The sequence below is a fragment of the Aquarana catesbeiana genome, linkage group LG11 (assembly GCF_042186555.1).
Source record: "Aquarana catesbeiana isolate 2022-GZ linkage group LG11, ASM4218655v1, whole genome shotgun sequence".
In the NCBI taxonomy this organism is placed as follows: domain Eukaryota; kingdom Metazoa; phylum Chordata; class Amphibia; order Anura; family Ranidae; genus Aquarana; species Aquarana catesbeiana.
Genome location: NC_133334.1, coordinates 40,651,156 through 40,665,456, shown reverse-complemented (window position 1 = coordinate 40,665,456; position 14,301 = coordinate 40,651,156). Strand labels below are relative to the sequence as shown.

Sequence of the window (14,301 nt, the reverse complement as noted above, 5' to 3'; positions counted from 1 at the left end):
GGAATATTTTTAACTAGAAGGGTGTATATTGATCTCCCGTGTCCGTCTTCCTGTCCCTTGGGACTCACTTTTAGAAACAGGCAAAGGAGGAGAGGAACGAGTATAGGACTTTGGTTTCTGCTTCTTTGCCTCCCTTTTGGGTTTGGAGCCTGGAACGCTCCATTGGCTCCTTCACTGATGTCCCCAGAAGTTTCCCTTCAGTTTTAAGAAGAGGATATTCTGTAACACTTTTAATACTTCTGTTAGCAATTGTGGGCTGATTCCTGCTTTAGGACAATTAGCCTTGAAGTGCCCAGCTTCCCCACACCCAAAACATCTCTTTCCCCTAGTTTGGGAAGGCTTTGACTCTCCTGGGTGAAGTCCTTGCTCTTGCATTTTCCCTTGGGTCTTCATTACTCTCATCAAAGTATGATACATCTGGGTTTGAGCGTGGGCAACTTGGGCCATCAATTCTACTGGCCTTAATTCGCCAACTGGCTTTTTGTTGTCTGGACTGACAATTCCCTCTTGCTCTGGTTCTGTTTCACTGCCTTTATCCGGGAAACCAGCTTCAGCATGGACAACACGAGCAGATTCTTTCTCTCTCTCCTTCCTCCACTGGCACTCAATTCTCTCATTCCCTGACTCTTCTCCTCTAGCAAAACTGGTACTTCTCTCATCAATTCAGGGTAAGTTGGAACTGCTCGTGCTGCCTTCAGTAATAGTTTCAGGACACTGGGATGGTTTGAACGGCATCCCTCGGATGGATACACTTCTTAAGGATAATCTGGTGCAGCATTCTGTCTACTCGAGATATGTACTCTGAGAGTCTCTCCCCTCATTGTCGATGAGTGTGATTGAACTTGTACAAAAGATCCGAAATTGTCTCAACTCTTCCGAATACAGCAACAAAATTCTATATAGTCCATAGCGACAGGCTTTCTTATTCTCAAATTATAGATTACTTCAGCTGCAGGGCCTCGAAGGCTCTCACTAAGTCGCTGTTGCTTCACAGCTTGTGGAACACTGCATTCCTCTACCGCCTGAATGGCCCGACTCATCCAGGTCTCAAACTCCTCCTCTCCAGCTGGAGTTGGCAACTGCCCTGAGAAGAACCAAAGTCGCCGGTATCCTTGGGTTGCATGGTCGGAGCCATTCTTCACCAAGCTCTCAACTAGCCGACTCATATACATGTAGAACAAGGCAGGAGGAGCATTAGCCCCATAGGAATCTGCACTAGCCTTCAGTGGCGGTGGCCCCTCGGTGGCCTCTGCCCTCATTTGCAGTGGGGTCACCCAAGCACTTACCCCTTCTGCTAGGGGCACCTCTTCTTCCCGAAAACAGGCAGGTATCTCTTCCCGCCACTCCATCAACACCTGAACACAATCAAGAGTGAATTCTACCTCCACATCCAGAATGTAAGCCCTCTGCTGTGGAGCTAAAGCTCTTACCCACTGTTGGATCTCCTTCTCAGTGCACTCACTTCCTGAGATTTCCAGAACAGTGCTTCGCTCCATTTGAGCTCCTTGTGCTCCCCCCCAGACGACTGCAGCAGCTGAGTCCATCTCTCTCTCACGTAATGGCTCTTGTCTGGACTGGCTAGGGCCTGCAGAAGAGAACATCCCAGACGAGCCCCCAAATGTAGCACTGCCCCCTTGGGGGTTGCATATAATTGCATGTTCATCTGCGCCACTTTTACCCTGTGAACTTTCCAGCTGACACTCTAGGTTCTGATATGTTGTTTGTACCTTTAAATGACACACCAACACTATGCAGATTGATTAGCTCTCTTTGGTTTTACTCATTCAAATGTAGAGTATTGTAACAGCGTATTAGTCAGCTTGGGTAAACAGCCAAAACTGAGGCAATTAAATAACAACTTGGAATTACAGACATCAAAATACAATGCACATAGGAACATACAATAAATGCATGAATGTCTAAGGAAAGCTAGCAGTTACTGTCTATACTATTACTGCTAATAAAGGGACCCCGAGCTGGCCTATTAAACCCTTAGATCATAATGAGAGACTGGGTAGTCTAGATCTTAGGGGTGTGTCCCTTTAAATAACAATAGGATAACTGTCCAGGATGCAAGGCCTCGCAATGATTTTCACCAGCAAGTTGGAGCTCATAGACAAGAATCCTGAGTGTGACATAATGATAGGTAGTCAAAGCAAACAGCTGTGTCTGCCTAGATGTATTCCTCAGAGTAATTCCAGGTGTAAGGTGTCTGTATACAGTGTTCTGTGAGATAAGTTAAGGCAATTGCAGGTGTGGGATGTCTATATACAATGTTCTGTGAACTAGGATAAATCAGAGATTGTATTGGTGGCCGGAGGCACTCTGACCAAACTGAAGAAGAGCGTAGGAACCTCCTGAAGAGCGATCCAAGTCTATGTGTCCTTCCACAAAACAGGCAGCGATGCCAGACCGGCTGCTGGGACTGTGAGTTGTCTGATGTGGAGGGTTACAGCAACCCTGCGGTGATGCTCCTGGTGTAGCAAGCGGCATTGGACCTGCCTGGGCTAGAGCTGGAACCACTATGTTGCCGTGTGGTAGGTCGCAGTGCTCTTGCACAGCAGTGGAGGGTTGTTTACTTGATGGACCCCAGGAAGCAAGAGGGCTCGGGCCTAGTCTGCTGACCCTTTTAAACCCTCTCCCTCTACTATCTTTGGAGCAGATGGCAGGCTGGGATGTGATGTCCAGGTATAGTTCTGTAGATCCAGGATGTCTGTTCAGGAGACTACAGTCCCCACACTTCTGTCTGCTGGGCTCAGGAAGATGATCCAAGTGCTTACAAGTCCAGCACTAGAGGAACACAGATACGGTCTAAGAGGGGAGAGGGTAAGTCTGCAGTGCCAGGTAACTGTAGTCTGCTGTCGGCTACACAAAAAGTTCCAGAAAAGACCCGGTCAGCAAGTGGCTAGACCTGTTCCTTCTCCAGCGGTCCAAGGTCCTGATGTCATCAAATCCTTAGCACTGCATCGGATGTGATGGCACACAGGGACAGTGCACCGCTGGCAAGGGAGAATTTTCAAGTTTCCCGGAGTTGAGCTTTAACCAACAGTGACTGCTTAGTGATTGTCATGGCACAGGTCACATTTGGCAGGCAGTACTACCGCCAAGCGTGACCTATTCCATGCCGCAACCGTTCTGCAACCATGTGTAATACATAGGTTGTACCATGGTGCAGCAGGCTTTCAGCAGTTAACACAGACATTGCGAGGCAACATATCACCACTTGTGGTGGATCACTTTTCAAAGGGTAAGTGAGCCCTAAGGCTCGGTTTCCACTAGTGCGACTTTTCATGCGATTTGGGACTGAAAAGTCACATGACAAGTCATACCCCATGATTTCCAATGATTACCGTTCATATCTGTGCGACTTCAAGTCGCAGCGACTGCAAAGTAGCTCCTGCATTACTTTGGTCCCACTTAGGCCTCAAGAATACACAGGCGTTGCTTCAAGTCGGGCAAAAAAATCGCGATAAAATCGCAGCAAAAAATCACAGCAAAATCGCGTGACTTTGGGGTTGCAATAGTGGAAACCAAGCCTTAGTGAGTGAGATGTGCAGTAGAGGAGTGCAGAGGGTATCGCTGCTTTATAAACATTCCCCTTTGTGCTTTTGTGCGTTGGATGGAATGCTGACAGCCTATTTAGCAGTAAATATAGGAACGTGCCAATGTGAGCAGACGGGCAAAGAGTCTCCCGAAGACATTTCCCATCCCACACCGGCCCTTACCGAGCACAGACTAGCCAGCAATCCTATCAGGCTTAATTAGGAGTTGGAATGCATGGCAATTAAGAAAATCCTTCTGCACGGCCAAGATGGTGGGGGAGACTAATTAACCATCCAGAATGTAAGCGAGTGCATGGAGCCATAGGGAGAGGAGTCAGAGGAATACTTCAATAACAAGTGCGTGGGATGCTATTTGCTGCGCCCACGTTTTCTCCAGGGGCACATCATAGATCCTATAGGTTGTTCAGGTACATGGAGACTACTTTCACTTATTGCCGGGTCCTGTCAAAATAGAATACGTAAACTAAGCTCCAGGAAGGTAAAAAAAAAAGCTGACTATTGCAATCTCTTTTACAACAGCACTCAAACTGGGAGAGAGAGGGGCAGGGCTAGGGGACAATTAGGTGTGCTACATGCAAATATGGTGACCAGAAACATGCTGACAGAAGGGGAGAACAGAGAGATGACCTCAGCATTCTGCTGTTGCTCCTTTAGGCTGGGTCCAAATCTCTTTGCGGAGCAGCTCACAGCAGGGGTCCGGTGCGTCCCTGTTCACCGTTTCACGTCTGATTTTGTTCTGAATTTTTGGCTGAATTTGGACCTGAAACGGACCAAAAGACGCACAGGACTCCTGTGCAATTCACTCGCAGCTATCCCGGAGATGTGTGAACCGGCTCCATTGAGAGCTGGTCACAGTCTCCTGACATGCGAATTGGATGCAGGGCTGGGTTCACATATGTGCAAATTGGATGCGGTTTTCACCACATCCAATTCGCATGACAGGCAAGTGTGACCGAGCAGGTCACACAGGTACAGGGTGGCCATTGAGCGAATCGCAAAAGGGTCCTGTGCATTTTTGGGTCTGGTTCAGGTGTGAATTCAGCCAAAAGTTCGGACCTGAATCACACCTGAACCGGTGAACAGGGACTCACCGGATCCCAGGCACGAAACCGCGGCCGCACATATGTGAACCCGGCCTTGGGGATTGATTTATTAAAACTGGAGAGTGCAAACTCTGGTGCAGCTGTGCATGGTAGCCAATCAGCTTCCAGGTTTAAGCCCAGGTTCACACTAAGCTGCGGGAATGAAGCCATGCGAGTTCAGCTGAACTCGCACGATTTCATTCCCGCATGTCAGTCCTGATTTTGGCTGTGATTTCACAGACATCTGTGAGGGTTTCTGCACAGATGTCAATGGAAATCGCACCCCCAAATCGCAAAAAGTAGTACGGAAACTACTTTTTGAAATGGTTGTGGCGCCGCAAATGCAGCGTTGCACCGATTAGGACGGTGCCATTAACGGCAATTGCCGCCGATTTGATATGCTATTTGATATGTCAAATAGCATGTCAAATCGCACCAATGTGAACCAGGGCTTATAGTCAAAGCTTAAGGCTGCTTTCACACTGAGGCGCTTTACAGGCGCTATAGCTCTAAAAATAGCGCCTGCAAAGCGCCTGTAAAGTGCCTCTTCTCTCACTCCAGTGTGAAAGCCCGAGTGCTTTCACACTGGAGCGGTGCGCTGGCAGGAAGCTAAAAAAAGTCCTGCAAGCAGCATCTTTGAGGCGCTGTAAGAGCGGTGTACACACCACTCCTAAAGCTCCCCTGCCCATTGAAATCAATGGGCAGGGGCGGTTACAGAGGAGGTCTAGTACTTCTGTATGCCAGCTTTGTGGAACTTTACATTTTTTTTTTTCACATTTTTTTTACTTTTTATTTTTTATTTTTACACTGCCCCTTTATTTTTATTTTTTTATCATTTTTATTCCTATTACAAGGAATGTAAACATCCCTTGTAATAGAAATAAGCATGACGAGTCCCCTTTATTGAGAAATCTGCGGTCAAAAAGACGATTTCTCATTTAAGGGCTCATGCACACAGGATGTTTTAAAAACGCCAGTTCTACAGCCACGTTTTTACATTAGTGTTATTGCGCGTTTTCCCCCTGGTTTTTGCGTTATTTTCATCAAAAACACTCTTTATAATGTTAAAACGCCTAAAAAGTCAAACACGGCTAAACGTGGCTTTTGTCGCGTTTAGCCACGTTTTTGCGTTTTTACAGCACGTTTTTACTGCTGGAGTCCTGGAAGCACAGGCTGTCGTTTTTTTCTACTGCCCCTAAATGCTTTTGCCTCCAAACGCCTCTGACAATTTATGTGTGCATGGACACATAGGCTAACATGGAGGGGCTTTTAGAAGCAGTTAAAAAAAAACGTCAAACGCCCCTGTGTGCATGAGCCCATTAAAAAAAAAATGTAATTTTACCTTTAACAAACAAAATAAAAAATCGTCCCTTTAAAGTAGAGGGCCACTCTGAAAAAAAAAATTGCACCAAAAATCCTAAAGAATTTTTTAAAAAAACATTTGAAAAAAAAAAAAATTTTTAAACTTACCTGAACCCTTGTTGCTAGGCAATCTTCCTAATCTGCCTCTTCCTCTTCCGCGGCGTGTTCTGCTCCTAGCTGAGCGGCCCCGTTGCCTTCTGGGAACTGTGTGTGTTCCCAGAAAACCACGGGGCCATTCACAGATCGCTGCGCCGCTCGCGCGTGCGCAGTAGGAGACTGTCAGTGAAGCCGCAAGGCTCCACTGCCTGTTTCCCTTACCAAGGATGGCGGTGCCGGGACCCGAGAGCCGAGGGACGGGTCAGCCTCGGGCGGCCGACATCGCGGGCACCCAGGACAGGTAAGTCTACTTATTTAAAGTCAGCAGCTACAGTGTTTGTGGCTGCTGACTTTAAAAAAAATCTTTAGCTGGCCGGAATCCCGCTTTAAGGCCATGTCAGACATCGCTCTGGTCCTCCAAGGGCATAGAGTCGAGACCACATTTGTTTTGTAGACAATCTCCCACCTAACAAGAGGATACCGGGGTTATGGCAGCTAGCTGCTGCCAAACAACGGTATTTAGCGTCAAAGTAATGACGTAGATGTACTGTGTGCGGTCGTCAACTCCACCCGTCGTAGGCATCTTGCTCTCTCCCAGATTTGCACAGAATGAAAAGCTGTATAGTTCTGAATTTTGAGAATAAAGTCAAACTCAGACATGCAAATTATGAACCATGAAAAATGTACCTGCAATTCATTATATAAAACTGTGTATTTATTTAAAACTTTTTTTTACACTATCCCTTTCATTTTTTTATCAACTTTATTGCAAACACAAGGGATGAACAACATCCCTTATGATAGCATTGTCTGTGACAGGTCCTCTTTATGTAGAGATATGGGGTCTATTAGACTCCAGATCTCTGCTATGGCCTCCAATGCAGCCCATCAGACACAGATTGGTCTGCTTCACTAACGGGCTGCTTCACTGCCCTCCAACAGGCCAGTAAACTAAGAACCAAAACCGGAAGTTATGAAATCCGCATTGCTTCCAGTTTCTGACGCCAGTTCCCCTGTGCAGTACACTAAATGCAGCTGGTTAGAGCGGTCCTGTGCTCCCCGATCAGATGGGCACCCCCTTTCAACACCTGTAGAAATGATCGAGTGGCTGTATAACCACTCTAATCGCTTCTACATAAAAGAGCATCACCGGCTGCAAATTTTGAACCTGGGATGATGCCTGTGTATCCCGGTACAACCACTTAAACCCCAGGACATCATAAGACATCCACCCAGGGGGAAGTGGTTAAAGAGGATCTGTAAAGATAGGAAAAGGAGAGTTGGCATGGTTGTTTTGATATTTAAATGTGCAGGCCCCAGGGCTATGATCTTATCATTATCTCACTACCTAGTTGGTCACAGACCTGGGATGGATTCATGCGCTGCATGCTTGTTTCACACAAGCGGGTATTAAATAAAGTCAATACATATAAAGTCAATATATGTGTGTGTGTGTGTGTATATATATATATATATATATATATATATATATATATATATATATATATATACGTACACATACAGAATATACAGCATATATATGGATGTTACTTACTCATGCAGTCTCCTCCATACCAGCCGACGCGGCATTCTGCGCAGTACTTCCCCTTCACGTAGAAGTCATCCAGTGTTCCCCCCCATGATCCATTGTGACAGGACTTGCAGTTCTCGAATATGGAGCATCCTAAGACAAGAATGTGACAGGGATTAGGCACTTCGAGTAACACCTACATAAGTCTTTATGTATCCTCCTTAGTATGTCTGTGAAGGTTCTCATGTACCCAGGCCATGGTACATCTAGTAGTAGTCACATTAAATTAGACTTGTTCTGTAATGTTTAAGATGTTTCGTAGCATCTCCAAGTCACTTTTTCAGTTCTACTCAGTATTAGACACTACTAAGGACAATTATATTTACGTATTCTTCTCACCATGCTGGTTCAGCATGCAAAATGGCTGTTTGCAGCTTACAACCCCTTCATTCAGTGGGATCCATTTTGAATGCTAAATCTGTATATAGGCAACTGGGCTTTGTCCACAAAACAATGCAAAGTAGACCATGCTCCACGTTTGACAGGACTGACTCTCCCAGCTTAAACTTCAGTTCTATTGAGTTAAAACAAACCAGCATAACCTTGATACTTTACTGATTCAGCACATAAAGTGTCTGTTCCACTGTATAGGCCTGTTCTCCATTGGCAGCAAATGTGAGGGTTTAACCTGTATATAGCCAACTGGGCTTTTTTCACAAGGCAGAAAGAGTTGGCTGTGCTCCATGTTTTTCAGTTTCCTCCATCTCCACTGAGGCAAAATAAATGTAATGTAACCTTGAAACCATACCCGTTCAGCACACACAATGGCTGTTCCAATACACATGCCTTTCATTCACTGACGACTATTTTGAGTGCCAAACTTGTAAATGGTCACTTAAGCTTATTTCACATGGCAGGAAATAAGCCTAGTTGGCTGTGCCACGATAGCCAGCTTTGGTTATGAAGTCCCTTCAGCAGTTGAGCTTCAGCTTGCTCCAGAACCTTAAACAGACTCCAACACCAAGGTGGTTCTTGAAACCTCAGCTCCAGAGCCCAGAGGGGCTTGGGGGTTTGCTAGTTTTGGCGCCCAGTCACAAGGCCCTACCCCCGCTCCAGCCTTACTAGAACACAATCCCGCCTGCTAAGGCCGACCCCTTTGCCATCTTGAGCCCTGTTCCTCGACATAGGCCTCTTCACGACAAATCAAAAAGAAGGAATGTCCACATGAAAGATAACTTCATTGTATTTTACTGATGTTGTTCAGGGAATGGCAAGACAGTCACATCACTAGGACATACATTCCGGAGTCACTTAATATAAACAATCACATAGTGTGGATGGTCTGCAGTAGTCACAAGTGAAAACACATGCAGCACCTCAGCGGCCATCCCCCTCTAGTTTCTCCTCTGCCCCGAGTCATCAGTACTCACTGGGCTGCGTTCTCTGTAGACACCTTCTAAGTGGGTACACCTCTCTCAGGAACCCTCCAGGGAAACAGTCTCAAACAGGGATCTCCAGCTTGGATTCAAAGGCCTTTTGCAATCCACCCTAGCCCCCACCTCCTTAAGGGACAGAATGTCTACAGCCGACACCTCCTGCATAGAGGTCCACTCCACCTGGCCTCCTGCCCCGCCCAGGGCCCACTTGTGTAGGTTACATTCTCACAGATGTGGGGTGTATGGCTCCCATGCCCCAAGAGACAGTATGCTCCTCCCTACCTGCCTTATATATATATATGGGTGCTGACTCACTCCCGACATCACTTGTGGTAGAGCTCGACCTAAAAGATGCCTACCACCTAGTGTCACTACATGCTGTACCAGACACTATTCTGGTACAGAGCCACACAGTGACAAAGTGGCTAACTGCACTTGCCTACACCCAGACCTTATTAGTCCTGCTAATAATCTCTTAAATCTGAAGTAACATGGAGAGGAGGAGAGGCTGGATATCAGCTTCAAGCTCTGGAGCTCAGTTCCATTCTGATGCCAGATCACTCGAGATCCAACGATTCAACACTTAAAATAAGGATCATGTGTTCTTTTCCTTTTCCAGACCATGGACCCAAAGATGGAGCCAAGCCAACCTAGGTACAAAAGCCTTGGACCCAAAGAAGGAGCCAAGCAAACCTAAGTTCAAAGGCCATGGACCCAAATATGGAGCCAAGCCAACCTAACAGCAAAAGCCATGGACCCAAATATGGAGCCAAGCCAACCTAACAGCAAAAGCCATGGACCCAAATATGGAGCCAAGCCAACCTAAGTTCAAACGCCATGGACCCAAATATGGAGCCAAGCCAACCTAACAGCAAAAGCCATGGACCCAAAGATGGAGCCAAGCCAACCTAAGTGCAAAAGGCAAGGGAAGTGCTCCGAGTGTAAGCTAAGGGTTATTGTCATTTGCATATCAAGTGGACATGTTTTTCAGCTTTTTCATGATTCTATGCTTTGAGTCATCCCCGTAATTATGGAGTACCTGGGTGTATAAGACAGGAGTCACACTCATTCTCCTCGTTGCGGCAGCAGGGGATGGTGTAGCCAACCTTCCTATTGCCTCCGGGACACGTACACTCCACCTGGTCATATTCACAGCAGTCGCGACACATAATATTCCACTCTGCCCCGGGGCAATTCTCATTGATGACCGTGTACTCTGGCAAACACAAGAAAGAGAAATTATAAGAGGCATTATATAGCAGCATTCCTCAGGATTTTATTCTGGACTTGTATGTATGTATAATTCAATGTAAATTCTACTATTTCTATGTTTCTTGTACTTTTCCCTTTATTGCAAAGCCCAATGTCAAATATTATAGCATTTGAAGCTGAATTCCAGGCAAACAGCTACATACACAGATGAAACATATAGATGGGAGCTGTTTTACCTTCCAAAGGGTCTGTTTTTCTGTCCATCCAGTCTTGATATTACTGGATGGAAAGAAATACAAATCATTTGAATATATACACAGCCCTCTCACACAGCACAACCAAAAGGATGACCCCACTTACCCACTTACACAAGAATGCTTCCTGCTGATTGGACAGTGAAATAACATCAAGAAACGGAAGAAATCATCCCTCTGCCCATTTTGCCCTCTCTTATCAGCCTGCTCCTTGACTGCCACAAAGGTTGTGCTTTAGGCACTTCTGTTATAGGGTGACCCTAGGTGTGTTCACGGTGTGTGCCTGGGCACACCCTAATCACCCCATTCGGTGCAGATTCACTCTGCTGCACAGGCTCCCCCCACCCCTCGCAGCACTGCAGGATTCCCTCCTCTCCTCTCTCACTGGCTGCTGCTGCAGGCACCCAGGGGGTGTTTCAGGATGGAGAACAGGGCAAGAGGCTGGTAAATATGTAATATACTGGCCCCTTCCATTTCTGGATGAACACAGTGAGTGATCAGTGCTGATCACCCACTTTGGTCATTCATAACTGAAGCATAGTAAACTGCGTTTACTATGCTTTAGTTTGTGAATGAACAGAAAGCCGCTTGGTGCAGAGTATTTCCCATTCATTCACTGTCCAGTGCAGCTGAGGCTGCAGAGAAAAGGACTGGGGAATCTATGTCCTCAGTCCCTATCAGAGACATCAGGGGTCTGTAAAGTAAGTAAAAAATATATATTATTTTTTTCAAAATTGTCGCTCTTTTTTTGTTTGTAGCGCAAAAAAAAAAAAAAAAAACTGCCGAGGTGATCTAATACCACCAAAAGAAAGCTCTATTTGTGGGAAAAAAAGCTTTGTTTGGGTACATCGTCACACGTCCGCGCAATTGTTAGTTAAAGCGACTCAGTGCCATATCGCAAAAAAATGGCCTGATCAGGAAGTGGGTAAATCCTTCTAGGGCTAAAGTGGTTAAAGGGGGGTTCCCCCTGGGAAAAAAAAATATGTAAAAGTCAGCAGCTTGGCTCTCGGGCCCCGGCACCGCCATCCTAGACCCCTTTCACACTGGGGCGGTTTGCAGGCGGTATTGCGCTAAAAATACCGCCTGCAAACCGCCCCTAAACAGCCTCCGCTGTTTGTTCAGTGTGAAAGCCCGAGGGCTTTCACACTGAAGCGGTGCGCAGGCAGGGCGGTGAAAAAAGTCCTGCAAACCGCTTTTTTGGAGCGGTGAAGGAGTGGTGTATTCACCGCTCCTAAACCGCTCCTGCCCATTGAAATCAATGGGACAGCGCGGCTATACCACGGCAATACCGTGGCTATAGCCGCGCTGTACGAGGGATTTTAACCCTTTTTCGGCCGCCAGCGGGGGTTAAAACCGCACCGCTAGCGGCCGAATACAGCTACAAGAACGACGGTACAGCAGCGCTAAAAATAGCGCTGTTGTACCGCCGACGCCCCTACCGCCCCAGTGTGAAAGGGGCCTAAGGGAAACAGGCAGTGGAGCCTTGCGGCTTCACTGCCAGTTTCCTACTGCGCACACGCGCGCGCGGCGCTCTGTGAATGGCCCCATGGTTTTCTGAGAACACACACAGTTCCCAGAAGGCAACGGGGCCCCTCACCGAGGAGCAGGACACGGCGTGGAATAGGAAAAGGCAGATTAGGAAGACTGCCTAGCAACAAGGGTTCAGGTAAGTCAAATTTTTTTTTTTTTCACATTTTAAAAAAAAAAAATTTAAAGATTTTTGGTGCAATTTTTTTTTTTTTTTTAGGGTGGCCCTCCACTTTAAGGTTAAGTGGGATTTTAGTGATTGGGATTACGTCTGCTTTACGTGACAGCAATGACAACTCAGTATCTGTCTTGTCGTGCTAAATTGGACAGTATGGGGGGATTTACTAAAACTGGAGAGTGCAAAATCTGGTGCAGCTTTTCATAGTAACCAATAAGCTTCCAGGTTTTATTGCCAAAGCTTTATTGAACAAGTTGAAGTTAGAAGCTGATTGGCTTCCATGCCCAGCTGCACCAGGTTCCGAGTGCTCCAGTTTTAGTATATATCCCCCCTATGAATAATTGTATAATCCCCACCCCCCATGTCAGAATTCAGCAGACGCGGCACTCGCAGATTCCCTGTAACGTGAACAGCGGAAAGTTTATGCTCGGTGATGACATTCCCATGACTTGGCAGTGTTAGAATTCCCCACCAGTGTAAACCTCAATGCTGTTTTGACTGCGGAGGGACGAGCTGCGGGCAGGACAAACATAACTGAAATACATTACCGCTGTTTTGCTCATTCATCAATTCTATCCAGCTGGGAACGCGCAGTTAGAAAAACACACTTCAAACAAAAGTACAATTAGCCAATGGGCTTCTAAAGCTGTCAAGGAATCAGCACAGTGACCTGATGGTTAGCATTTCTGCCTTGCAGCACTGGGGTCCTCGGTTTGAATCCAGCCAGCACACCATCTGCATGGAGTTTGCATGTTCTCCTGGTGCTTGTGTGGGTTTCCTCTGACTCTGCAAAGACATATATGTAGGATATTTGGCTCCTGTGTAAATTGGCCCAAGCATGTGAGATAGGGAATTCAGATAGTAAGCTCCACGAGGGCAGGGACTCATGTGACTGTACAATATGTAAAGCTCTATGCAAATTGCCAGCGCTATATAAATATGGGTAATAAATAAAACATTGCAACTGTGAGATTAGATTCAGCAGGGCTTTCATGGTGCCTGCAGCTAGAAATGCAGCCTCTTTCTAGTCGTTTCCTGCTCTGTAACTTGCTCCACCTATTCTACATTTAGAAGGTTACAGAGGGGCAGAATGTGAGGGCTGCAAACAACTTGCTTTCGTTTTATTTATTACTGGTACTTATATGGTGCTGTCAATTTACATATACAGTGCCTAGAAAAAGTATTCATACCCCTTAAAATTTTCCATATTTTGTCATGTCACAACCAAAAACTTAAATGTATTTTATTGGGATTTTATGTGATAGAACAACACAAAGTGACACATAATTGTGAAGTAGAAGGAAAATGATAAATGGTTTTCAATTCTTTTTTACAAATAAATAAAATAAAATTAAATATGTGAAAAGTGTGGGGTGTATTTGTATTCAGCCCCCCTGAGTCAATACTTTGTAGAACCTCCTTTCACTGCAATTACAGCTGCAAGTCTTTTTGGGGATGTCTCTACCAGCTTTGCACATCTAGAGAGGGACATTTTTGCCAATTTTTCATTACAAAATATCTCAAGCTCTGTCAGATTGGATGGAGAGCGTCTGTGAACAGCAATTTGCAAGTCTTGCCACAGATTCTCAATTGGATTTAGGTCTGGACTTTGACTGGGCTATTCTAACACATGAATAAGCTGTAGCTCTGGCTGTATGTTTAGGGTCGTTGTCCTCCTGGAAGGTGAACCTCTGCCCCAGTCTCAAGTCTTTTGCAGACTCTAACAGGTTTTCTATTAAGATTGTCCTGTATTTGGCTCCATCCATCTTCCCATCTACTCTGACCAGCTTCCCTGTCCCTGCTGAAGAAAAGCATCCCCACATCATGATGCTGCCACCACCATGTTTCACGGTGGGGATGGTGTATTCAGGGTGATGTGTAGTGTTAGTTTTCCACCACACATAGCGTTTTACTTTTATGCCAAAACTTTTAATTTTGGTCTCATCTGACCAGAGCACCTTCTTCCACATGTTTGCTGTGTCCCCCACATGGCTTCTCGCAAACTGCAAACAGGACTTCTTATGGCTTTCTTCTTGCCACTCTTCCATAAAGGTCAGATT

At 46.0% G+C, this 14,301-nt stretch overlaps 1 protein-coding gene across 1 annotated transcript in view; it reads right to left on the bottom strand.

Moving 5' to 3' along the window:
• The window catches only part of PAMR1 (peptidase domain containing associated with muscle regeneration 1), an 83,942-nt gene that overhangs the window by 63,283 nt on the left and 6,358 nt on the right, over window positions 1–14,301 (bottom strand). The window contains exons 2-3 of the mRNA XM_073604199.1: window positions 10,110–10,286; window positions 7,659–7,787 (exon numbers count right to left, since the gene is read on the bottom strand). Coding sequence (XP_073460300.1) covers window positions 7,659–7,787; window positions 10,110–10,286 — 306 coding nt within the window. The remainder of the gene's footprint in view (window positions 1–7,658; window positions 7,788–10,109; window positions 10,287–14,301) is intronic.